This window comes from Coregonus clupeaformis, chromosome 26 (genome assembly GCF_020615455.1).
Source record: "Coregonus clupeaformis isolate EN_2021a chromosome 26, ASM2061545v1, whole genome shotgun sequence".
Taxonomy (NCBI): Eukaryota; Metazoa; Chordata; class Actinopteri; order Salmoniformes; family Salmonidae; genus Coregonus; species Coregonus clupeaformis.
The window spans coordinates 41,917,291-41,944,107 of NC_059217.1; the positions used below are offsets into that span (position 1 = coordinate 41,917,291).

A 26,817-nucleotide genomic window follows, 5' to 3' on the forward strand; every position below is an offset into this window, starting at 1 on the left:
ACTTCTCAGCACTCTCCCTCCCACAGACAAGCCACTGAATCAACATTAGGTCAAGCAATAGGGGTCACAGTCACATGGCAATGGAGAACCAACTGTTTCCGCACTCCGTGTTCTGGGAACCATTTCGTTAAATATTGGTACAATTTCGCAATTGTACAAATGGATGTTACTCGGGTCAAACCACAAACTGAACAGAAACAGGAACGCAATGCATTGCAGTGTTGCTTTCACCTGAGAAGCACTAAAAGAAAAGTGGATCATCAACATTCCCCTGTCATTTCCCCATTGCCAGTTCTATGACTCCCCTACATCGTCAACCATTTTGCTACATCATATAATTTCCAGTGAAACACAACAAGATGGGGCAACCTGAACCATTGCACAGCATCCCTGATCTGGTCTCTCCCACTTTGTGCAAACCATTGTACCCCACTGACGTAGATAGCGACTCCTACAGTAAACTGGTCGACCAACCAGCCAATAGCCTCTCTGATAGGCCCCAGCGATGGCTGTTCCAGTGCCAGAGCCACGCTGTGCATTGTGCCATACTACATGTCATCCTCAGCTTGCTGTGCTTCACCAGCCTGGACATTCAGATGAGCAGCACCACTAACAAAACATATCCTCCTCCACCACCACCATTACCCACTCCTGTTCTGTTATTACAGTTATCATTGTTATCAAATGTTTTGTGTCGTTTTTAATGCTTTCAGATATGTTATTTTCTGTTTCTTAATAAATTAGGAACAAAACATCAGGTCGATTTGGATAAACACTAGCGCTAAGTATTTTCTTTAAGGAGTTGTGAGACACCTTCTCAGTGTAGCGTGTGTCGGAGTGACAGGGGTCTGGGGCTGAGGCTGGGAGGTCTCACCAGGAGTAGGAGTATAGGAACAGAGGGCCACGAAGTAGCAGAGAGCTACACCACAACATCAACCAGTAGAACATTTCTCTCATAGGTCCACCTCTTCTGACAGTTACCAATTCATTCAAGTCATAGTAGTTTAGTCAAACACTACAGTGGGAGATTGATTGAGTGTGGCTCACCAGAGATTCAGCCAAACTCAACAACCACATGTTTTAACTAACCATAAGGAAGATAGATTAAGGTGTTCTACAATTTGAAAGAGGGAGAGAGAGAGGTTCTTCCATTCCTTCTGTTTTAAGTCACGTTCTCGTGACATGTCCCATGTCCACCTGGTGAGCCAGACAGACAGCCAGCCAGACAGAGCCCCAGCCCCAGACTGCTACTGGACCCATTAAACAAAGCTTAGTCCTCAGCCAAGGCCACAGAGTCCCAGAGAACACTCACTCTACCTGAAGGACACCTGACTTAATCTAGACACTGCTGCTGAACACACTGCTCAGATGGTTGTCGTACTACCTCCCAGAGGGCTTTATAAGCTATATATAGGGTCTGAATGTTTCCAACATTTCAAACATGGAGGGAGAGTTTCAGATTCGCTGTAGTTACATGAGTTTAGTCTCCTCTGTGTGAACTATTCTACAACTTTCAAAGCACCTTTAGGCTTTGCTGTATACATTCAACATGATAGGACAGCTTAAATGTGCAATGACTTATCAAAGTCTTTTTCTGCTTTGGTTTGGTTAATTAATGTTGGTATACTTCTCAGAAGAACCTTTACATGATCAAGTCTGCTGGTTAGGGGAATGGATGGACTGTCTGTGTTGGACCGTTGAGTGTGTAACACCCTGTGCTCATGGAAACTCAAGGGCCTTGCTGAGGTCTCATGCCCTCCTACCCTTAGCAGGACAAGGACATTACTTTAGTGCAAACTCTTGCTGTCTCAGCTATAGCACTATTTCCAGTGCTATCAGGCTTTATATCCCCAACCCCACCCAAAACACCCCTCTACCCGACCTCATAAAATACCCCACCCTCCCTAAACCACATCCCATACCCTGACCCCCACCCACACAGCCATAAAGTTGGTTAGAAAAAAAAAGTTATGCTATAGCGGCACCTTTTAAGACATTGTTTACATAAAGACATAAAGGAGAAGCTATTCCATCTACACCATTGTAAAGTCCACGGAAATAAAGAGATAGAATGTGAACTCAAGTAAATGTTGTATGATTCCACACAATTTGCTGCATACATAGAGGGGGTGGGCTTTGTTGGTGTGTGGCTTGGTCAGAGGCTGTCCCATTCTAGATATAATGTTTGGGATTACTTTCATACCTTCATATTATATACCAGACATGAAGAGCAACTACGGGAAACCTCTATAAGAGTGTCCTATGCGCAATCTGGGTCAATTTTGGCTTAGCCAAAGATTAAAGAAATTAAATAGGAATACAACTTGAAATCACAATACTTAGGCCCAAGAATGTCACCAGTTTTAATGGTTACATTTGCTTGGGAGGGGTAACTTAGAACCCTAACACCTCACCGAACTATGGCTTTCATCAGACCTATGCACATACATGACCCTACACCAAGCTCCTGGCAATCAGGCTATACATATCAACCCCCCTTATCTACTACCTCCAAGTATTTGACTTGATCATTGTAGATGTCCATACTGACATACTATTGAGTACATTCATCTAAAAGAAGGAGTCAAACTGTTCAATAACAAATTCGAGGGAAATAAAGATTGCAACAGAATACAAAGCGGTGAAAAGCTATGGAAAATATGGTTGAGGGTGTGTGGATGTTTCAAGTATACTCACACACCCTTAGTTAGCCACTACTTGGAAAATAGTCCATCTGTGTATGATGGAACTGCCATGCAGTTGGAGTTGGAGTTGGTGTCTGACTGTGTTTTCTTCCCTGTGATAATATGTGGAGCTGGTGAACAGATGGGTGGAGATAGTTTGTTTATCCAGGCTTGCCCTGAGACCCTCCAGCCATGCACACACACTACGCCCCCACCCCCTCTGCCCCAAACCCTCCGTCCGTCCCCCTGCTCTGCATTAAGACATGAATATAGACAACTCACTAGACATTTTTTTTTACCAAACCTAACTTCAAGTGCAATCAGTTACATGGGGTTATTTTGTCTTTTTTAAAGTTTTTAAGGTCACAAAACCCGACTTGTTCGTTTCTGAACCTGCCTGACTTCTCTTAAGAGATCCAAAACGCGCATACATTTCTTTTTTTTTTGGCAGCTTGTTGTCAAAAACTTAACAAAACTAGAAAACAAGCTTAACGGCAGCACTTGCGATGGGGATATTAAGCTCATTCGCCTTAGTTTGTTTCAAAGTACCCGTTTCTTTGACAAAAGTGACCTTCTCAGTAACAAAGTGCATTCAGAACCTGCTTCTTTCCCATTAAGGTGCAAAGGACTGATACTCAAGACACAGCATTGCAGCAATGGCAGGGGAATTCGATCTAAGTCACTGGCACAGCACCCTCTCCTCTGTGTGGTTAAAAGAGTGTACTGACCAAGACAAACATGTCCAGACGTATGTGAGCCAGTGGCCCATATCCAATCACATGTCATAATTCTGTGGAGCAACACCTAGTGGCTGCCCTCGTGTTTTTCGCCCACTTTAGTGGCTGCCTGGCTTTTAGTGCGCCGGCAGTTTGGGGAGCGTGTTTGAACGTGCCTACAACTGGAGGAGCTGCTGACACTCCCAGCCCAAGTCTGTGAGTGAGTCACACTGCGCTGATGTGGCCAGAGTAAAGACCCTGGCTGCCACACATACAAACACCCAGCAGCAGTCCAGTCAGCCACCGAGCAGGTCTCCTCTACCCAGGGCTCTATAATACCCTGCACTCCACAGACTGGTTCAGGGACATTGGAGGACTAAAGTGGGAGAGAGAAAAGTCCTGATTTGAACCCGTTCTGCCTGGAAACATGGCTGTGCCGAGTAGATTATATTTTGGAATGCAACAGACATTGTAAAATCCCCCTCCCCTTGCCCTGCCTCGCCACCCATCCCCCACCACCCAGCTGCATGCTTATTTGGCCTCCCAACTTGGACAGGTATTTATTGCTCTCTTCATCACACAGGTTGCCTCATGGTTTCGTGGTCCCCAGGGCAAAACATATTGGAATACGCACTATTACACACCTCCTTTTCTCGACGACCTCCTTTAAATATACCTCTCTCTGTTGGATATCTTTAGTAAAGCTGTGCAAACGTATAAAAGGTGCTCGTCTCTCCTCATCTCTGTCTATCCCTGCTTTTCGTCTTTCAACCTGCTGTTGGTTAGACACTGCCCTCTCTCCTTCTCACGCCAGGGCAGATCCTGTCAGAACTGCACAAAGTTAAGCACATAGCTAGTATCTCTTCTTCCTTTGGGCAGGAACTCTATACATCTCAATCAAGTGTTAAGTTTAGGACCAATGGGTTTCTCAATTCAATATACTCTAACATTCATACAGTTCATTTTCTCTTTCACCCACAAGCTTCACTCTGTGAGAAATCTGACGTCAAGCCAAAGGAAACCCCGATTGGTAGGCTAATATACCTCAGCATTAAAAAGGGACCAATATAATCACTGCCTAATGTATCTACATGTACACAAATGTAAGGTGTCAAGTACCCAAAGCAGTCAACTCAAAAAAGGAACAAACAACAATGAAAAAAAAATGAAGACAAATCCAAAAGAAAATAGAAGGCTGAAATGGCAGGGTTGTGAGGGGTAGTCAACGACCTGGTCAACTGGCAACATGACGAGGTTCGTGCTTTAGAAACACACCCCCTCCTCCCCTCGCGTTCCTTACCCCTGCAATGGAAGAGCCCCCCAAACGTGGATTCAACTCGACATTTAACATTTTAAAAAGATGAACCATAGATTTTAAAATATATTTTATAGAGTAAGTAACACTTAAATCAAACCCTTGTCTGATTCTTTCTGGAGCATTTGACAAAAATGATTATTTCTGCATCAGAGGTGTGGTTGAGTTAATCTTGCATATATTGTCATATTCTGACAATACTACTATTTCTATGGTAACTGTACATTTTAGAACTGCAAAAGAATAGAAAAAGATTGGTTGCTTTCCATCTGAATATGAGAGTTCCCACTCCGTTCACCCATGTGGCAGCCAGTAGATGTGGGACACCTCAAAGTTTGAAGGCTATGAAGTCCAAACCAATATAATCTATTTTAACTGCATAGTTGCTCAGGGTTTTCTGTTGTTTTGTTATATGCTAAAGCACTTTTGCCAAATGTACAAAAACCCAGATGAGACAGAAATGATCCAGAAAGGAGACATCATGGAGGTGTGATTTGAAGCATTCTTTGCTCTTTAACAGACCACTGACTTGTGTTTGTGTGTCTATCCCCTAAAGCAAAGGGATAAAAGAAACTTAAAATATTAGATTGGTGACACCCTGATTTGGTATATAGAGGAATTTTTAGTTGTTGTGTTTATTTTGTTTGCCGTTGTTCATAGCAGGGTTTTTTTCTCCTCTGGTTTCGGCGTGGCCCCTCAGGGGCCCAGTATGACTATGGCGTCCAGCGTCCCTCCCTGTCTCCCTGTCTCAGTCCCCCAGGTCCCCTGCCCTCTCCTGGGGCTGAGGACTGTGTGCATGGGCCCTGGAGGCCTCCTCCACCGCCGCTGCTGAAGCCGCCTCCATGCGCCGTCTCCCCCTGCCACTCCGAGGGCCGGGGCCCGCCAGCCCCATGGGGACCTCCAGGAGCCCAGGGTCCCGCACCCGAGGCTTGCGGCCCCGGCGGGAGGGGATGCCATTGCATCCGTCCTTCTTGAGGTGGCGGTGCAGGTGGTCTGAACGCACAAAAGTCTTAAAGCAGCTGGAGCACTGGTAGGGGCGCAGGCCTGTGTGCACGCGCATGTGGTTCTTCAGGTCATAGTTGTGGGCGAACGCAGCACCGCACTGCGTGCACAAGTAAGGCTTCTCTCCCGTATGCTTGCGCATGTGAACCTTGAGCTTGTCCTGCCTGCGGAGGAAGAACACAGAGGCTCAGTACAGAAAAACAACAACAGAATTGATTAGCACAGTAGGAACTCTGATAGCAACAAGGGTAGTTAAAATACTAAGCAAACTACAACCATTAACCAAACAGTAGGCTAAGAATCAGAATCTTGAAAAACAACAATTTAAAACATGTCTGTGTTGACATTGAAACAAAATAGAAAATGTTCCACTACTTTGCAACATAGGCTACAGTACATATTGTTATGTTGTGTGATCTTAAAGTAGGGTATTTGTCCAGGGTGAACATGCCTATGGAGGCTGTTTGTCTCCCTGTGTCTATCTCCTTCACTCTAACACCTAATGGACCACTTCCAGGTTGACTACTCTGCCACGGCAGCAAGGTCATCTGAGAACAGGCCATAAGTTATAAAAAAGTTTGGAAAATAATAGTAGTGGTCACATGGTCTTAAGTGTGGATATTTTGGAAGAAAGGCCTCGTAAAGTTCCAGCCATGCTGGGATTGAGGATTCTTTGCTTGTAGAATTTTTTTTAACTTTTCCCTTACATTTATCTACACCATTACATCTTTATGTATACCATTTCTTAAAGTACACGTAGAGACCTGGCCCAGAGCTCAATGTTCACAGACAGTGTGGCTAGGTTCAGGGGAAATATATTTCTGGTGCAGCTACCTTCACAGAATATTACATACAACAGTGGAAAGTGGAAATCAAATAAATTAAACTAAAATGCTTGTGAATGAAACTGTAGATAAAAAAAAAAATATTGAACCTTTATTTAAGATTAAGGGTTGCGAAGCGTTAGTTTCTCTTGTCACTTTTTTGGACAAAGCCAGACTCTTCAGAGACTAATCAATGGGTGAATAGCTCCTCTTAAAATATCAGCAGCAAGTTTTCAGTCAAATAAAACTAGAAGACAAAACATACACCACAATTATAGTCTGTAGAGGTGCTATCTTGTAAAGGTAGGACAGCTAGCTGTACATCTTACTAGTGCCATGTTCAGGCCCCTCTACTTTAATCAGTCCTTCAGCTTCCCTCACCTACCCACCCAGTCATAATGTTTGTCTGTCTGTCTGCCATCCAGCCCTTCAGCACCCAGAATGCACCTAAACAAACCTCTGGAGTAAGGACAACTACTTAGCACCCACACAAGTCACATAGGGGCACTACTGCTACCATGGTTACAAGGTACATATGGTATAGTAAAGCCACTGTAAATAAAGACATACACTGTAGCCAGGCAGACCCACTCACTGACCTTAACTTACACACCAATGACCCCCCCGCACCTCTACACACATACAGTGACACAGGGTGAAATAATTAAAGGACAGGAGTGGTTTATTACAGTGCGAAAGCGGCACACTCGTAACCCTGATCAAATAGGATTAAGATTACAATACCCCCTTCCCACTTCACTGCCGACTGGCTGCATTTAGAAGCAAGCCCATTTAGATCAGGCCTGCCCGCCCACCATCGCAAAGGGTATATAGATATAAAGGATATTTCATGTGGAAACCCTCATATTAAAACGCTAATGGTATTCACTAAGTTGATGGTTTATATTCAGGATAATGTTTTACAGCTTTGTCATTCAATTTTTTATTTTTAAATCATCATATTAGATTTTTTAATATATTTTACATGTGATAAGGCCACACAAGAGGGCCAGAGATAATTACAGACACCTGTGATAATCTGAAGTATCCAAAAGGCCACTAGATGTCATCTGATAAAATTAAATATATTATTTGAAAGTTACCAAAATTCTGGTAGCTTACTGGTAAACTTCAAAAGTTTCCAGTTATATACCATCCCTTTGCAACCCAATCCTGGGTATTTCCAGTGTGCATCTATTTCCAATGCAAGTCCATTGATTAATTCATTAAGGGGATGGATTCAAGGAAGAGGTGTGCTCTTAAATACAGGGAGACCAGTGACACAACACTCTAGTCCAGGAGTCCACCCTGGCCTGTAGCTAGCTAGGCAGCCTGACTGTGAGCAGACAGATTTCATTAGCTGGCTAAGATCTGGAAGAGGGAGGGGGCTGGTCGGTTGGGAGAGGGAGGGGAGAGAGAGGTCCAGTCGGTTCTGCCGTGGGCAATAATCAACAAAACCAGGGATCACAAATTCAAATGACGGCATTGACACAGATAAGGCACCACTCTGCTGGTAATCCCCCTGTCAGTATCAGAACAGAACACTTTACAGCAGCTTCCTCCTAGATAACGTGTCACAACCCTCTTTTATACCACCCCGTTAACATTCCAGGACTTTGCCATGAGCCATGTCTCTATAAAACACGTCTTTATGACACCCTGATCCAATCCACTAGATGAAATATCAAACATGTTAATCTCTGATTAACGTTTTTCAGAAAGGTCTTGGCAAAATGATCCACATTACCACATAGGTAGGGGACATCTAGGAGATCATTAGTTTACTATGCTTTCAACAACGTTTCTCACTTTTATTTCAGGATAGTACATTAATTAGTACATTAGTACACTAATTAATTGACAGAGAGAAAACATTTGGCTAATGCTAAGTAGGAGTGTCCTTGGCTGTGGGACAACAGTGCTCTTGTTTTTGCTCCATCACGCATCCTCACCATGAGTAGATGTGACATGGGTGGTCAGTGCATTAATTGGGGCTTACCTGGTGAAGCGCACCTTGCAGATGCCGCACTCGTAGGGCTTCTCTCCCGTGTGCGTGCGGATGTGGCGGGGTAGCTTGCCTGCGCCTTGGATGACCTTGGAGCAGATGGGGCACTTCTGGAAGGCCTTGGAGCGCATCTTCCTCTCCCCTCCTCCTCCTCCTCCTCCTCTCTCTTCGCCTCCTTTTCCTCCCCTCTCTCCTCCCCTCTCTCCTCCCCTCTCTCCTCCCCCTCTCTCTCGGCTGGACCCGCCCCGTGCCGCCCAGAGGGGCAGCAGTCCCTGTGAGACGGCGGTGGCGTCATCATGCTGCGTGCTGTTAAAGTAATTCAAGTAAAACTCCACGTCCGGGTCCTCCCCCTCCCCCAGCTCCACCCCGGCCGCGGCCCGCTCCTTCTGCCTCTCGATGGAGTCCATCATCTGCTGCAGGAGGGCGCTGGCCGAGCCCCTCTCCTCGTCCCGCACCCCCTCTTCCTCCCCCTCTTCCTCAGGCTCCAGTTTGGGTTCCATTGGGAGGTAAAAGTGGCCGTTCTGGGCTGGGGTGTATAAAGAGGCCCCTGGCCCCCCTCCGTTCCCCCTGGCCCAGGCCAGCATGTCCCTGCCACTTTCGGAGTGCTCCACCTCCCCTTCGTCCTCTTCATCCTCCTCCTCCTCATTCTCAGGGTCCTGTGTGGGGGCCTGGGCCAGGTGCAGGGGAGAGTAGTACTCGCTGGGGCCTCCGGGGGCCCCGTTGCTGTGGGCCCCATTGCCGTGGTTAAAGTGCAGGTGTGTGGGCATGTCCCTGAGCTCTGGAGTGCTGCAGCTGCTGCTCCAGAGGGCCCCTCTCTGGAAGTACTGTAGATACTCCTGGGCCCGCAGCCGATTCCCCTGATCCCCCCTTCCTCCTCCACCCTTCCCCTCCTCTTCCTCATCATCATCCTCTTCTTCTCCTCGCTCACTACCCGCCTATGAAAAAACAAACAGGATTCCATAACTCTCATACAACGTCTAGAATGTGAGTGGACACATACATATCATATTCACACAACAGAAACATACAGTACCAGTCAAAAGTACCCATTCTACCCAGTCACACCTACCCATTCAAGGGTTACTCTTTATTTTTACTATTTTCTACATTGTAGAATAATAGTGAAGACATCAACATTATGAAATAACAGACATGGAATAATGTAGTAACCAAACAAGCGTTAAACAAATCAAAATATATTTCATATTTGAGATTCTTCAAATAGCCACCCTTGATGACGGCTTTGCACACTCTTGGCATTCTCTCAACCAGCTTCACCTTCATATTCTGAGCACTTGTTGGCAGCGTTTCCTTCACTCTGCGGTCCGACTCATCCCAAACCATCTTATTGGGTTGAGGTCGGGGGATTGTGAGACCAGGTCATCTGATGCAGCACTCAATCACTCTCCTTCTTGGTCAAATAGCCCTTACACAGCCTAGAGGTGTGTTGGGTCATTGTCCTGTTGAAAAACAAATGATAGTCCCACTAAGCCCAAACCAGATGGGATGGCGTATCGCTGCAGAATGCTATGGTAGCAATGCTGGTTAAGTGTGCCTTGAATTCTAAACAAATCACAGACAGTGTCACCAGCAAAGCACCCCCACACCATAACAACTCCTCCTCCATGCTTTACGGTGGGAAATACACATGCGGAGATAATCCGTTCACCCACACTGCGTCTCACAAAGACACGGTGGTTGGAACTAAAAACCTCCAATTTGGACTCCAGACCAAAGGACACATTTCCACCGGTCTAATGTCCATTGCTTGTGTTTCTTGGACCAAGCAAGTCTCTTCTTCTTATTGGTGTCCTTTAGTAGTGGTTTCTTTGCAGCAATTCGACCATGAAGGACTGATTCACACAGTCCCTTCTGAACAGTTGATGTTGAGATGTGTCTGTTACTTGAACTCTGTGAAGCATTTATTTGGGCTGCAATATCTGAGGCTGGTAACTCTAATGAACTTATCCTCTGCAGCAGAGGTAACTCTGGGTCTTCCATTCCTGTGGCGGTCCTCATGAGAGCCAGTTTCTTCATAGCGCTTGATGGTTTTTGTGAATCCACTTGAAGAAACTTTCAAAGTTCTTGAAATGTTCCATATTGACTGACATTCGTGTCCTAAAGTATTGATGGACTGTCGTTTCTCTTTGCTTATTTGAGCTGTTCTTGCCATAATATGGACTTGGTCTTTTACCAAATAGGGCTATCTTCTGTATACCACCCTTACCTTGTCACAACACAACTGATTGGCTCAAACGCATTAAGAAGGAAAGAAATTCCACAAATTAACTTTTAACAAGGCACACCTGTTAATTGAAATGCATTTCAGGTAGACTACCTCATGAAGCTGGTTGAGAGAATGCCAAGAGTGTGCAAAGCTGTCATCAAGGCAAAGGGTGGCTATTTGAAGAAACTCAAATGTAAAAAAATATTTTGATTTGTTTAACACTTGTTTGGTTACTACATGAGTCCATATCTGTTATTTCATAATGTTGATGTCTTCACTATTATTCTACAATATAAAAAAAATAGTAAAAATAAAGAAAAACCCTTGAATGTGTAGGTGTGTCCAAACTTTTGACTGGTACTGTACATGATCATGAATATGGACATGCTACTTCTATTCTACACGCTCCCCGCCATGTGAAGGTTGGAGCTTAACTGCGATATGTTTTGTCTGTAGAATGCAGCTTGTGAAAGAGCACCATGTCCTGAGACTGAGAGACTGGTGTTGGCTCAGCATGGGTAAATGTTTAGAGGTCAGTGTTATTGTGACCCCAGGGTGTGGATGTGTGTTTGGCAGTGTGTGAGAGAGACACTAATAAAGAGCATGATGTGATGGCCAGACAAAGACTGATGACTGAGTGTTAGTTTGTTAGCGTGACGCGATGAGGTTGTGTGGTACGTGGTCTGTGGTGGCGGAGTTGGATGGAGCTCCATTATGGCACTTACAACACCATAGTTTTAACAACTCAAAACAAGAGTGGTTCGACTAATTTCTACAGAGGCCATACTGAATACATGTATTTTAACTTTCAGTCACTTTGGATAAGAGCGTTTGCTAAGTGACCATATTTTGATGCAAGGCCTGTGATGTAATGTAATGGTAAAACAGAGACTGTTGACAGAGTGTTAGTAAGTTAGCGTTGTCATGATGACCAGCCTACCGGCGGGGAGAGCACTTTGGTGTCCAGCAGGTGAGTGCAGACTTCCTGGACGGGCGAGATCTCCAGCAGGCGGGCAGCGGCCAGGATGTCTCCCACGGAGCTGTGGCTGACGGTCAGCGTGGCTGTGTAGGCAAAATCCAGCAGGGCGCCCAGGGCCTCGGCCGCCACAAAGTCAATGGAGTAGATGTGCTGCTGGTCGGCAGTGGGGCCAGAGGTGAACAGCTTGTGGAAGTAGGAGCTGCAGGAGGCCAGGACCGAGCGGTGGGCGGGGAACTCTCTCTCCTGGTTTACCAGGAGAACGTCGCACAGCAGGCCGCTGAGGCGCTGCTTGTTTAGGCTGCCCAGGATGTCTGCGCTGTGCTCGGGGAAGGGGATGCCCACCGGGCCCTCCTCCGCCGCCTCCCCTCTCCCTCCTCCCCCACCCCCAGTGCCCCTGAGCCGCCGCCCGCCCCTCCCACCGGCTCCCAACGACATCTTCCACCAGCCTGCCGCTGAGCCGCCAATCACAGCCGCCGCCCGAGTGTCCGTCCTGCCGTCTGTCCGTCTGCCTGTCTGAGGAAGGAAGAAGAGGGGGAGAAAAGGATGAGGAGAGAATCAGTTCTCAGTCTTTAAAACAAAAATACACAGATGCCCAATTCAATTCCTAGCCCATACTCCTAGCGATGTGGTAGTTATTACAGTAGCAATATGGTAATAACACCACGTGCAGGGCCGTAACTACATATGGGGACACAGAGGTCCGGACCACTATATTTCTTTCTAATTTGAAAAAAAGTATAATAATATAAATATATATTTTGTACACAATAAAGGACATCAATTACGGATCAACATCTAAATATTGCTCCCAGTGTTCATCAATGCTCAGGACGCTTATATTCTTGATCGGACTGAGTTCTAATCGCGCCTGCCTGTTTGCGAACGATTGGAATCACGAACAGTGGTTTGTTCGTTATGTTCGCCTGCACTCCCCAGATTTACCTCCCGGATTTGCCTTTTTAGCAGCACATGGAGTTTATAGTTTACCCACTACCCACCTTTTTTTTACCACTACATCACTGATATTAATACAGAATCATAAGTAATATTCTAATAATTAATTTGTATGTGATAATACGATCATCTGCGTGCTCTATTGATGTCTGTCTGTGCGGAGCTTGATTAGTAATGGCTAGGAATACAAATGTGAACGCTATGTAATTTGAGAAAAGAGATACAGCGCATTGGGAAAGTATTCAGACCCCTTAACTTTTTCCACATTGTTACGTTACAGCCTTATTCTAAAATGTATTAAATTGTTTACACACAATACCCCATAATGACAAAGCAAAAACCGGTTTTTAGAAATGTTTGCAAATGTATATAAAAAACTACTTAAATATTATGTTTACATAAGTATTCAGACCCTTTACTCAGTACTTTGTTGAAGCATTTTTGGCAGCGATTACAGCCTTGAGTCTTCTTGGGTATGACGCTACAAGCTTGGCACACCTGTATTTGAGTAGTTTCTCCCATTCTTCTCTGCAGATCCTCTCAAGCTCTGTCAGGTTGGATGGGGAGCGCTGCTGCACAGCTATTTTCAGGTCTCTCCAGAGATGTTCGATCGGGCTCTGGCTGGGCCACTCAAGGACATTCAGAGAATTGTACCGAAGCCACTCCTGCGTTGTCTTGGCTGTGTGCTTAGGGTCGTTGTCCTGTTGGAAGGTGAACCTTCGCCCCAGTCTGAGGTCCTGGAGCAAGTTTTCATCAAGGATCTTTCTGTACTTTGCTCCATTCATCTTTCCCTCGATCCTGACTAGTCTCCCAGTCCCTGCCACTGAAAAACATCACCACAGCATGATGCTGCCATCACCATGCTTCACTGTAGGGATGGTGCAAGGTTTCCTCCAGAAGTGACGCTTGGCATTCAGGCCAAAGAGTTCAATCTTGGTTTCATCAGACCAGAGAATCTTGTTTCTCATGATCTGAGAGTCTTTAGGTGCCTTTTGGCAAACTCCAAGCAGGCTGTCATGTGCCTGTTACTGAGGAATGGCTACCGTCTGGCCACTCTACCATAAAGGCCTGATTGGTGAAGTGCTGCAGAGATGGTTGTCCTTCTGGAAGTTTCTTCCATCTCTACAGAGGAACTCTGGAGCTCCATCGGGTTCTTGGTCACCTCCCTTCTCCCCCGATTGCTCAGTTTGGCCGGGCGGCCAGTTCTAGCAAGAGTCTTGGTGGTTCCAAACTTCTTCCATTTAAGAATTATGGAGGCCACTGTGATCTTGGGGAGCTTCAATGCTGCAGACATTTTTTGGTACCCTTCTCCAGATCTGTGCCTCGACACAATCCTGTCTCGGAGCTCTACGGACAATTCCTTCAACCTCATGGCTTGGTTCTTGCTCTGACGTGCGTTGTCAACTGTGGGACCTTATACAGACAGGTGTGTGCCTTTCCAAATCATGTCCAATCAATTTAATTTACCACAGGTGGACTCCAATCAAGTTGTAGAAACATCTCAAGGATGGTCAATGGAAACAGGATGCACCTGAGCTCAATTTCGAGTCTCATAGCAAATGGTCTGAATACTTATGTAAATAAGGTATTTCTGTAAATTTGCAAAAAGGTCTAAAAACTTGTTTTTGCTTTGTCATTATGGTGTATTGTGCTAAGATTGATGAGGAAAAGTGTTTATTAAATCCATTTTAGAATAAGGCTGTAACGTAACAAAATGTGGAAAAAGTCAAGGGGTCTGAATACTTTCCGAATGCACTGTATCTATGTAAAGAGTCGCTGCTGCTACTTGTCAGTGTGAATCATTTCTCATATTTCCCCCCTTTCAGGGGTATAACATTACAATTGTATAGCTAATAGCTGGTGGGAGGAGCTACAGGAGGACGGGCTCATTGTAATGGCTGGAATGGAATCAATGGAACTGAGTCTAACATGTGGTTTCCATATGTTTGATGTGTTTGATACCGTTCCATTTATACCATTCCAGTCTTTACAATGAGTCCATCCTCCTATACAGTGCCTTGCAAAAGTATTCATCCCCCTCCTATTTTGTTGCATTACAACCTGTAATTTAAAATGATTTTTATTTGGATTTCATGTAATGGACATACACAAAATAGTCCAAATTGGTGAAGTGAAATAACTTGTTTAAAAAAATCCTAAAAAATAAATAACAGAAAAGTGGTGCGTGCATATGTATTCACCCCCTTTGCTATGAAGCCCCTAGATAAGATATGGTGCAACCAATTACCTTCAGAAGTCACATAATTAGTTAAATAAAGTCCACCCTGTGTGCAATCTAAGTGTCACATGATCTGTCACATGATCTCATTATATATACACCTGTTCTGAAAGGCCCCAGAGTCTGCAACATCACTAAGCCAGGGGCACCACCAAGCAAGCAGCACCATGAAGACCAAGGAGCTCTCCAAACAGGTCAGGGACAAAGTTGTGGAGAAGTACAGATCAGGGTTGGGTTATAAAATAATATCCGAAACTTTGAACATCCCACGGAGCACCATTAAATCCATTATTAAAAAATGGAAAGAATATGGCACCACAACAAACCTGCCAAGAGAGGGCCGCCCACCAAAACTCACAGACCAGGCAAGGAGGGCATTAATCAGAGGCAACAAAGAGACCAAAGATAACCCTGAAGGAGATGCAAAGCTCCACAGCGGAGATTGGAGTATCTGTCCATAGGACCACTTTAAGCCGTACACTCCACAGAGCTGGGCTTTACGGAAGAGTGGCCAGAAAAAAGCCATTGCTTAAAGAAAAAAATAAGCAAACACGTTAAGTGTTCGCCAAAAGGAATGTGGGAAACTCCCCAAACATATGGAAGAAAGTACTCCGGTCAGATGAGACTAAAATTGAGCTTTTTGGCCATCAAGGAAAACACTATGTCTGGTGCAAACCCAACACCTCTCATCACCCCGAGAACACCATTCCCACAGTGAAGCATGGTGGTGGCAACATCATGCTGTGGGGATGTTTTTCATCGGCAGGGACTGGGAAACTGGTCAGAATTGAAGGAATGATGGATGGCGCTAGATACAGGGAAATTCTTGGAGGGAAACCTGTTTCAGTTTTCCAGAGATTTGAGACTGGGGCGGAGGTTCACCTTCCAGCAGGACAATGACCCTAAGCATACTGCTAAAGCAACACTCGAGTGGTTTAAGGGGAAACATTTTAATGTCTTGGAATGGCCTAATCAAAGCCCAGACAACAATCCAATTGAGAATATGTGGTATGACTTAAAGATTACTGTACACCAGCGGAACCCATCCAACTTGAAGGAGCTGGAGCAGTTTTGCCTTGAAGAATAGGCCAAAATCCCAGTGGCTGGATGTGGCAAGCTTATAGAGACATACCCCAAGAGACTTGCAGCTGTAATTGCTGCAAAAGGTGGCTCTACAAAGTAGTGACTTTGGGGGGGTGAATAGTTATGCACGCTCAAGTTCAGTTTTTTTGTCTTATTTCTTGTTTGTTTATCAATAAAAAATATTTTGCATCTTCAAAGTAGTAGGCCTGTTGTGTAAATCAAATGATACAAACCCCAAATAAATCCATTTTAATTCCAGGTTGTAAGGCAACAAAATAGGAAAAATGACAAGGGGGGTGTATACTTTCGCAAGCCACAGTAGCTCCTCCCAACATGCCTCCTCTGCTATTAGGATATGTGTTTCTAAATTGACTGAGGCGAATGAACCTACACTAGCCAAGGCGATAATGGCTGGAGTCATTTTTGCTTGTTTTTGCTCTTCTCCAAATAGCATATAAACGTATTTTTTTTAGTGTATAGAATGCATTAAATGATCTTCAACTTCCAGACCTCACTAAAACTCAAACCCTGGTTACGGCCCTGACCACGTGGTAGGCTAGGTGGAATTTTCTCTGTAATTCTTCCATCCACCCAGATCTACAAGAAGTGCCTCAGGGTAAGGGTTGGTGGTTATTTAGAAATTGTGTAAGAAAGTAATTTAAAGTGCTCCGACAGGCTTCAACCTTCATACCTGAGAAAATACAAATAATATTGGCAAGTGTTAAAATGTTGCTCACTAATGCCACAATAATGTGGCGTGACACACTACCCACTGGGCACACACTGGCTGAATCAGCGTTTCTTCCACATCATTTCAATTCAATTACATTGAACTAACTAGGTCCGGACGATACCAGTATTGCGATACTCGTTTGTGTCGTGGCAAGGAAACAAAACACGAAGCAAAAGTAACTTTCTTAGGAAAACAGCCCTAATGTTGGAAACAAATATCATTATGTTGTCATCCAGAGTCACATTAATTATTTTCCAAGCTATAGCCCACAATATCTTACATACAACAGGTTTTTAAAGGACCAAAGAGTTTGAACTGCTTCGTGTTTTAATTTTTGTCATGGAAAAAATATTGCGATCCTGGTATCTTCACAGCCCTAGAACCAACACCGAATAAAAGTTGATACTGTCGATCAATCACTATTAAATCACGTCAGAGTTCCTATTGGCCAGTTTAGCTGAAGAACCCAAAGTTTACAAAAACAGCTGATTTCTCTGTCAATATCCCATCACTACAGTCCTCTACAACACCAGGCCCCAGAATTCATTAAAGAGCCTGAAGACCCTGGAGGTGAGCCATGTTGTAACATCACCACCGTACAACACTACAGATACCATTGATTTCATTGACGAACAGCTACTGGCCCACATACTGTCTTTACAGACCAATCTAATAGAAACTACAGTATAGCTATGGCATACATCCTTTTTGGCCAACATCTCCCATACATAGTCAGTGTTGAGATAGCCGTCATCCATGCTGTATCTGGAATGCTGGATGTATTGGCCCACTGCTGAACCTATTACCATGAGAGAGTGAAGGGCAGTTTGAGGGAGAGCAGGGAGGATCAGAGTGCATGCTGGGAGGAGCAGGGCCGGGACTGTACAGCAGCGTGTGCGTCGCTCTGTGTCAGTTAGGGGAGGAGGGGGACGGGAGGGTTACAGACCCCATGGAAAAACCTCACTGGAGGAGGAGGACAAGCACAAGCTGCGAGGGAATGGTATTAAAAAAGGAGGTTTGTCAATCCGGTCTGAGCCGGTTACCCCACCCTTTACTGTGTGCCAAGTTTCAGGAAAGGCTGTCCCCTCGCTCACGTGTGTGTGTGGGGTGGGGGAGATTAAAATGATCGACTGAAGCTTGCAATGCGCGGGGGAGGGGGGCTCGGCAACACAAGTCCTCCCTGATTTGTCCATTTATAAACACACATACACAAGCACAAACACGAAAGAAAGCCTCCCCTCTCCATCTGCCAGGGAGACCCAGCAGGGGGTGAGGCCAGTGGGATTATTCTCTATAAGAGCAACGCATTCAAATGACATTCCTTCAGATCAAGCCTCCTGGTATGTACACTAGCCGTACTCAACTTGGCTGCCTCTCCTCTCCCCTGCTTGGCTCTCTCCCACACCTCCTCACAAAGCAACGCCTCTCTCCACACCTAGAGATCAAGCACCGCAGCAACACTAACCACAAGTCAACTCTGGGTAGTGCTAGAAACCTAATTGCACTTTCTCTGTTAACTCCACTCCAACACAGAGGTAAAAATCCTTAACAAGACCTGTCAATCATGCCACCTCAATGTGTGACATATAAATGCTTTTATATGGAAAACCAGTACATCTGTCTCGTGGTAATCTTAAAACAAACAAGCTTGCAAATGCATATAATGCTGTCCCACTTAGAGTAGTGTGTATTTTATTCATGACACAATGGCCTTTCATTTCGGCTCAAGCCAAGTTAGCCCACTTTCTTTCTCCTTTAACCCTCTACTATTTTGATATGCATCTGACCACACCGCCACTACAACCTCTCCCATTGTCTTTCTGATAAAACTGCCCTGTCTGACGTGGGAACATTTTATTATCCTCCACCTCTCATTTGAATATGCTGAGGGAGGGGAGCGAGGACAGAGACAGAGCGAGAGAGAGAGACTGACTGACTGAGAGAGAGAGAGAGAGAGAGAGAGCGAGAGAGAGAGCGAGAGAGAGAGCGAGAGAGAGAGCGAGAGAGAGAGAGAGAGAGAGAGAGAGAGAGAGAGAGAAGGCAACTGCAGGGTTAACGGTCACGTCCTTCACAGTGTGGAAATAGATCCTGGGTGAGCCCACAGAGACTTCAGCCAAGTCAACCTGCTCTCACTGATGCTGCTGCTTACTGCACCAAGCTGCTGGGCTGGCCCCTGGTGCAAACCTGCTTACACATTATCCTCAGGACATACATGCCCGACCCCGGGTCACACAAAGATCTGTGGAAGCTGAGAGGAGTTAAAAACAGTCCCATAGGCTACCTCATACAGCCCAACCATTGAGGCATGCAGGTGCCCTGTCCTGTCCTGTACAGAGCAGCTAGGGGGAGAGGAGAAGAGGCCGGGGCCAGGATGAACCCACAGAGAGCCACAAAGAAAGAAAGAGGAGGAAACACAGTGCAAACAAACCTGATCCTGACACCTCCTCATGGCTTGAAACATTTCTTATCACTTATTCATTGCTGTGGGTGACAGCGGCCGCAGCGCCACACCATGTCCCCAAAGTTTCAGTTCCCAGTGCCACCACCGACCCAGCGTTGCCTGCTTAGTTCACTGGATCCCACTTCGCACGCACAGGGTGCTGCTTTGCAAGTCAAACCACTACTTACTGCTGCATATGCAGATCACCCCCCCCTACCGTGCGCACCCAGCAAACGTGGCGAGCAGCTATCAAGATTAGATTTCGGGGATGATCCAAACCAAGACTCTCTGAGCTGAACGTTGACTTTGTTTCACTTCTATTGAACTTTGTCTATTTGGCGTTTAACACCTGAGTGTGATACATGGGCTTATGTCCTAGTTAGAACCATTCTTATTGAATGACCAATACAGTGATATGTCGTGGTTATACTGGTAGTAAACTGGGTGGTGCGTTTTACTGGAAATATCATCTCAGGTCAACTGGGACCAGGATCAAAGAAGCTACGGTCTGTCTGACACATACCATTCATTCTTGGAGTAAAAAGACTATCAACCTTACCCAAGACAATCTCAGGCGTTCCTTACATGACCAAAATGAAAGTTGCTGAAACTGAGTGTTTTGCTATGATGCTTTTGAAAAGCAGTCAACCCCACACTTCATTGTTTCTCTGCTGAAGGGAGAACACAGAGATCAGAAAACAAGCATCCTTAGCAGAACAAGCAGTGCAAGTGTGTGGGGGATCAGTGGTATATTTGTGAATAATTGAACTCCAACCAGAGTGGAAAAATGACAGCAGACCAGGGTATAACTCCTAGAAGCATAGGGTGGGTAATATAGATAGACAGCAGAGTTCAAACAGGTTGTCTTTCCCTGGCTGACTGTCACGGGCTAAGACCAGCCCCCCGGTGATTAGTGACCGGAGCGCAGGCAGCCCAGAGAAAGGGAATCACTGGACCGGGGTCACCAGGGTTCAAGGTCATGTCACAGAGGATATTACAGGATAATCGAAATACTATGGGGAGGAGGGGGGCAGGGGCTGGCAAGTTCCAAGAAGAACAGGATTCTGACTGAGGCTGAGCCTGCCTGGCCTAGTGTGGCTGTGGGAGTCATTACTGTCAGGCTTGCTAGGATAAGAAGCCTGATTGGTACTGAGCAGGAAGAGGGCGAACAACTGATAAAACTGGAGGTGGGGCTGTGCTGCTCAACTTGAAACACGGCAGACGGCTGCCAAGAATCAGACACAATGCCCCTGACTGAAAGGTAGTGGGCGAGGCAATCTTAAACAAACTCACAACCTTGACATCAGCCCAAGGTATACTGCAAATTGAATGTGCTTCGAAAGTGTCTGAGAGACTCGAGAAACCTTTTCTTAGCCACTGTTAGAAACTAACCCTTCACACTGCAGTAGGGGTTAGACACCATTATATAAAATCCCTATATCATGTTTGTCAATAAAGGTTAAGTGCAAGAGGAAGTGGGAGATTTTTATGATTTCATATCAAAGGTCTAAGTTCTTTAAGGGTACCATTACCCCAGAGATCAAGAGATAGCTGGAGAGCCACTGTTGGGAATCACTAACTGACTACTGTATGGGTTTATTGTCCCATCCCCCTTCTCCTAGCAAAGCAAAGTAAAGGAAACCAAAGTGAAGGCTCGACTTGGCGTTCCTTGCCTCCCTCCTCCATCCTGAGCTAGCAGGTCCAGAAACAGACCTGCACATCTGGCAGCAGCGTTTCAGACAGAGACACAACCTCTTCTACTGCTGGAACTATACATCCCTAACGCTGCCATGCTGTCAGTCAGGAAGTAGTGGATCCAAACTCACACGCAGCACTAAAATCAACAGCATCCCTAGTAGGCGGTTAGCTACACCCATAGTAGTGCCAGGTCCAGCAGCCGTAGCCCTCCTCCCCTCAGCCCTGCGCCATTCTGTGCAGGCGGCTGTGCATTGTGTGCAGAGGACTTCCTGTGTGTCTGTGACAGGCATGTAACAGAACCCGCTCTGTTATCAGATGACCATCCCTCTCTCTCTCTCTCTTCCAGACAATGCATTGAGCTGTGCCCCTGCTGGCCAACCACATCGGCCACATCCCCTTCAGCCTGCTGAGGAGGCTAAAACACCCAGCGTCTGGAAATGAGACGGGAACTCATCAGCCATGAGATTGTCATATGGTACTCTCTGATCACAGGAAACCTAAGCGAACACTCCTCTCTCCATACGTAGTACCAAGGTCAACATGGGATTACTCAGACAATAGTTGTCAGAAAACCAAATTAGGTTGTTTAGTCTTATGAAAAAAACGACAAAAACCAGCAAAGCCACAACAAAGTGTGACATCGTGGAGACAACCGACTCTGTAAAAGGAAATAGTGTAAAAAGTGAAGTCACACTCACAACACAACGGCCTACTCTAATCCTGGGCTGCATCTCAGCCTCTAATTTGATCAGGTTGTGTGAGCTGCTTCATAAGCCAGCAGGCCCAGGACAGCCCCTTTCACTCCCCCCAGACACCACGACAACAACACATCATACAGAGCCATGTCTGTCTGTCTGTCTACTTGGGACAGGAACAGTGGGACATTTAGCTGTTGACAAGGGGAGATCTCCCTTAATAAGGGGGCAGATTATTGTTCAGTGCACCACCCAAAAGCAACATTACCTCAAAATGAGGCCTTCCAAAGACTGGGAGTAAGCATGCATGCAACCTGTCTCCTCCTGTCACTGTGGACCTGCTAGTTTGGGGCCTTATGGTGCACAACATACAAGAATATCAAACTGTATTCAACATTCTCACCGCCAAATTGATGGGTGGTGTCTAGGGCCTACCCACAACCACTGAAATCCCCTGCAATTCCCCTGGATGCTATTGTGGGTAACATGGAGCGTCTTGACTTAACCTCTTAGTGGAATTTACTCAGGCTGAAAGAAAGTGCAGCCTTTTGCAATTGGTACTCAGGGGTAGCAAAAGTAACATCAGAACATCAACACTTCGATATTTGACAGCATGTTTAAAACTCTGCCTCTGAAAGCTACACTACCGTTCAAAAGTTTTGGATCACTTAGAAATGTCCTTGTTTTCGAAAGGAAAGCAAATTTTTTGTCCATTAAAATAACATCAAATTGATCAGAAATACAGTGTAGACATTGTTAATATTGTAAAGGGCTATTGTAGCTGGAAACGGCTGATTTTTAATGGAATATCTACATAGGCATACAGAGACCCATTATCAGCAACCATCAGTTGTTCCAATGGCACGTTGTATTTGCTAATCCAAGTTTATCATTTTAAAAGGCTAATTGATCATTAGAAAACACTTTTGCAATTATGTTAGCACAGCTGAAAACTGTGCTGATTAAAGAAGCAATAAAACTGGCCTTCTTGAGACTAGTTGTGTATCTGGAGCATCAGCAATTGTGGGTTCGATTAAATCAAATAAAATTGTATTTGTCACATACACGTGTTTAGCAGATGTTATTGCGGGTGTAGCGAAATGCTTGTGCTTCTAGCTCCGACAGTGCAGTAATATCTAACAATTTCACAACATATACCCAATACACACAAATCTAGTAAGGAATGAAATTTAAGAATATATATATATATATATATATATATATATATATATATATATATATATATATATATATATATAGACAAGCAATGACAGAGCGGCATGGACTAAGATACAGTAGAATATTATAGAATACAGTATATACATATGAGATGAGTATTGCAAGATATGTAAACATTATTAAAGTGACTAGTGTTCCATTTCTTAAAGTGGCCAGTGATTTCAATAGGCAGCAGCAGCCTCTAATGTGCTAGCGATGGCTATTTAACAATCTGATGGCCTTGAGATAGAAGCTGTTTTTCATTCTCTCTGTCCCAGCTTTGATGCCCCTGTACTGACCTCGCCTTCTGGATGATAGCGGGGTGAACAGGCAGTGGCTCGGGTGGTTGATGTCCTTGATGACCTTTTTGGCCTTCCTGTGACATCGGGTGCTGTAGGTGTCTTGGAGGACGGGTAGTTTGTCCCCGGTAATGCGTTCGGCAGACCGCACCACCCTCTGGAGAGCCCTGCGGTTGCGGGCGGTGCAGTTGCCGTACCAGGCGGTGATACAGCCCAACAGGATGCTCTCAATTGTGCATCTGTAAAAGTTTGTGAGGGTTTTAGGTGCCAAGCCAAATTTCTTCAGCCTCCTGAGGTTGAAGAGGCTCTGTTGCGCCTTCTTCACCACACTGTCTGCGTGGGTGGACCATTTCAGTTTGTCAGTGATGTGTACGCCAAGGAAATTGAAGCTTTCCACCTTCTCCACTGCGGTCCCGTCAATGTGGATAGGGGGGTGCACCCTCTGCTGTTTCCTGAAGTCCACGATCAGCTCCTTTGTGTTTTGTTGACATTGAGGGAGAGGTTATTTTCCTGGCACCACACTCCCAGAGCCATCACCTCCTCCCTGTAGATGGTCTCGTCATTGTTGGTAATCAAGCCTACTACCGTTGTGTCGTCTGCAAACTTGATGATTGAGTTGGAGGCGTGCTTGGCCACGCAGTCATGGGTGAACAGGGAGTACAGGAGGGGGCTGAGCACGCACCCTTGTGGGGCCCCAGTGTTAAGGATCAGCGAAGTGGAGATGTTGTTTCCTACCTTCACCACCTGGGGGTGCCCGTCAGGAAGTCCAGGACCCAGTTGCACAAGGCGGGGTTCAGACCCAGGGCCTCGAGCTTAATGATGAGCTTGGAGGGTACTATGGTGTTGAATGCTGAGCTATAGTCAATGAACAGCATTCTTACATAGGTATTCCTCTTGTCCAGACGGGATAGGGCAGTGTGCAGTGTGATGGTGATTGTATCGTCTCTGGATCTATTGGGGCGGTAAGCAAATTGAAGTGGGTCTAGGGTGACAGGTAAGGTAGAGGTGATATGATCCTTGACTAGTCTCTCAAAGCACTTTATGATGACAGAGGTGAGTGCTACGGGGCAATAGTCATTTAGTTCAGTTACCTTTGCTTTCTTGGGTACAGGAACAATGGTGGCCATCTTGAAGCATGTGGGAATAGCAGACTGGGAAAGGGAGAGATTGAATATGTCCGTAAACACACCAGCCAGCTGGTCTGCGCATGCTCTGAGGATGCGGCTAGGGATGCCGTCTGGGCCGGCAGCCTTGCGGGGGTTAAAATGCTTAGATGTCTTACTCACGTCGACCACGGAGAAGGAGAGGCCACAGTCCTTGGTAGTGGGCCTCGTCGGTGGCACTGTGTTATCCTCAAAGTGGGCGAAGAAGGTGTTTAGCTTGTCTGGAAGCGAGACGTCGGTGTCGTCGACGTGGCTGGTTTTCTTTTTGTAGTCCGTGATTGTCTGTAGACCCTGCCACATAAGTCTCGTGTCTGAGCCATTGAATTGCGACTCCACTTTGTCTCTATACTGATATTTTGCCCGTTTAATTGCCTTGCGGAGTGAGTAGCTACACTATTTGTATTCTGCCATATTCCCAGTCACCTTGCCATGGTTAAAATCGGTGGTTCGCGCTTTCAGTTTTGCGCGAATGCTGCCATCTATCCACGGTTTCTGGTTAGGGTAGGTTTTAATAGTCACAGTGGGCACAACATCAAGGGAGTAGTACACAGCGTTGTACGAGATCTTCAGTTTCTTGGCAATTTCTCGCATTGAATAGCCTTCATTTCTCAGAACAAGAATAGACTGACGAGTTTCAGAAGAAAGTTATTTGTTTCTGGCCATTTTGAGCCTGTAATTGAACCCACAATTGCTGATGCTCCAGATACTCAACTAGTCTCAAGAAGGCCAGTTTTATTGCTTCTTTCATCCGCACAACAGTTTTCAGCTGTGCTAATATAATTGCAAAAGTGTTTTCTAATGATCAATTAGCCTTTTAAAATGCTAAACTTGGATTAGCAAACAACGTGCCATTGGAACACAGGACTGATGGTTGCTGATAATGGGCCTCTGTACGCCTATGTAGATATTCCATTAAAAATCAGCCGTTTCCAGCTACAATAGCCATTTACAACATGAAATGTCTACACTGTATTTCTGATCAATTTGATGTTATTTTAATGGAAAAATAAATTGCTTTTCTTTCAAAAACAAGGACATTTCTATGTAACCCCAAACTTTTGAACGGTAGTGTATCTAAACACCTCTCAGTTCTGGGTGTCTTTATTACAATAAAATACACCCCTTCCTCTCTCTCTCTCTTACCCACACACTTCAAAACAAGTCCAACAAGTATGGGTTGCCAGAAATACGCATCTGTGAATTAGAAAAATAAGTTATGGTTCCTGCAACGTCTTTTGACAAACCACCAACTGACAGACAGACACTGTAGGCTAAAATATGTTGTGACACAAATCACACAATGCCCAGAGGGCTACATGAGGCGAGAGGGATGAAGAGAGTGACAAAAAGGAGAGTGTGGGCAGCCGGGGAGAAGAAGAACTGAAAGTTAATAAACAAATACAGGAGTTCCCAAGGGCAGTGGGCAAAGTTTCCAGTGGGGGCTCGTTCACTAGACTTCACTAATGAGGGGAAATTGTCCACAAGAGGTGTCACATTTTCTTCCATCATGTCACATTTGTGTCTGAGGGTAAGGAAGGAGATATCATCTGTAGCTGACTCATTTATTACAATAATAACAACATTAATAACCATTAACAGTACACACAATCACACTATTTCAGATGATCAAATTAACAATCCTCATTTTAAATCAACCCAGTAAGTAAAGGGTTAAAAGGGCACAGTGTATATAGCCAAATCTTTAAGACAACTGTCTCTCTAAACATGATGTGCTCTACCTGCTCTGAGAAATGCCCTATTTGCCATCTTTCATATCTGCAAGTGGGTCAGGAGCTCTGAACTCTACCAAGCCCCATCCCATCCCTCTCTCTCTCTCGCTCGCTCTCACACACACAGAACCTGGTATTTATTTCCTCAGCTCTCCTCCTCCTCTCTCTCTCCTCAGTGTCAGGGGAGAGAGAGTGCAGTTTGAGCTCTTACCAGCTGGGCAGAAGCGTGTGTCCCTTCCCCAGGCCCTGTCCGGCTCTCCTGCCTGCTCTCCTGTCTCCGTGTCTGGGTATGGCCCTGCCTGCTGCCTCAGTACTGGAGCTTTTGCAGACAGGAAACTTCCGAGTGGCCCTATTCATACAGGCAAGCCCTTGCCTGATCCCACACAAGCAGACACCTACACTCCCCTCTATTTTCAGCCCACTGCTCTGGCATGTCTTCCCCATCTGCGATTGGCTTGACAGCCACTCACTCACCACACCTCCTTGCTGGGATAGGCTGGCAGCTGTTTCCTTTCCTGTATGGCCAAGGGCAAGGCACTCTGGGATGTGGAGTCCTTAAATGCTATTTGACCTGCTACACAGCCCTTGCTGTGAACTACGAGTCCCAGCTTTCCGTCCCTCGCCACCCCCACTGCTCCAAGCCTGTTCCAACGTAAGCACTCAGGGCAGAATTATACACTACAGTATGTTACTAGCAGGATGCCAGGTATTAAAAGTACAAACCAGCCATCAAACAGGGCTGTGCTGCATACTAACAAAAGACTCTCGACCAAAACTGTCAAAGCCACATCCAAACACTGTATTCAGTGGCAC

At 45.6% G+C, this 26,817-nt stretch overlaps 1 protein-coding gene across 1 annotated transcript; it reads right to left on the reverse strand.

The window, feature by feature from the left end:
- Nucleotides 1-2,929: 2,929 nt before the first annotated feature.
- Nucleotides 2,930-26,437, reverse strand: zbtb7a (zinc finger and BTB domain containing 7a). The gene is made up of 5 exons (XM_045207636.1): nt 26,427-26,437; nt 26,216-26,303; nt 11,714-12,265; nt 8,541-9,481; nt 2,930-5,881 (listed from the first exon to the last, which is right to left on the reverse strand). The coding sequence occupies exons 1-5, from the start codon at nt 26,435-26,437 to the stop codon at nt 5,464-5,466; spliced, it is 2,010 nt and encodes a 669-aa protein (XP_045063571.1). The 3' UTR covers nt 2,930-5,463.
- Nucleotides 26,438-26,817: the final 380 nt, after the last annotated feature.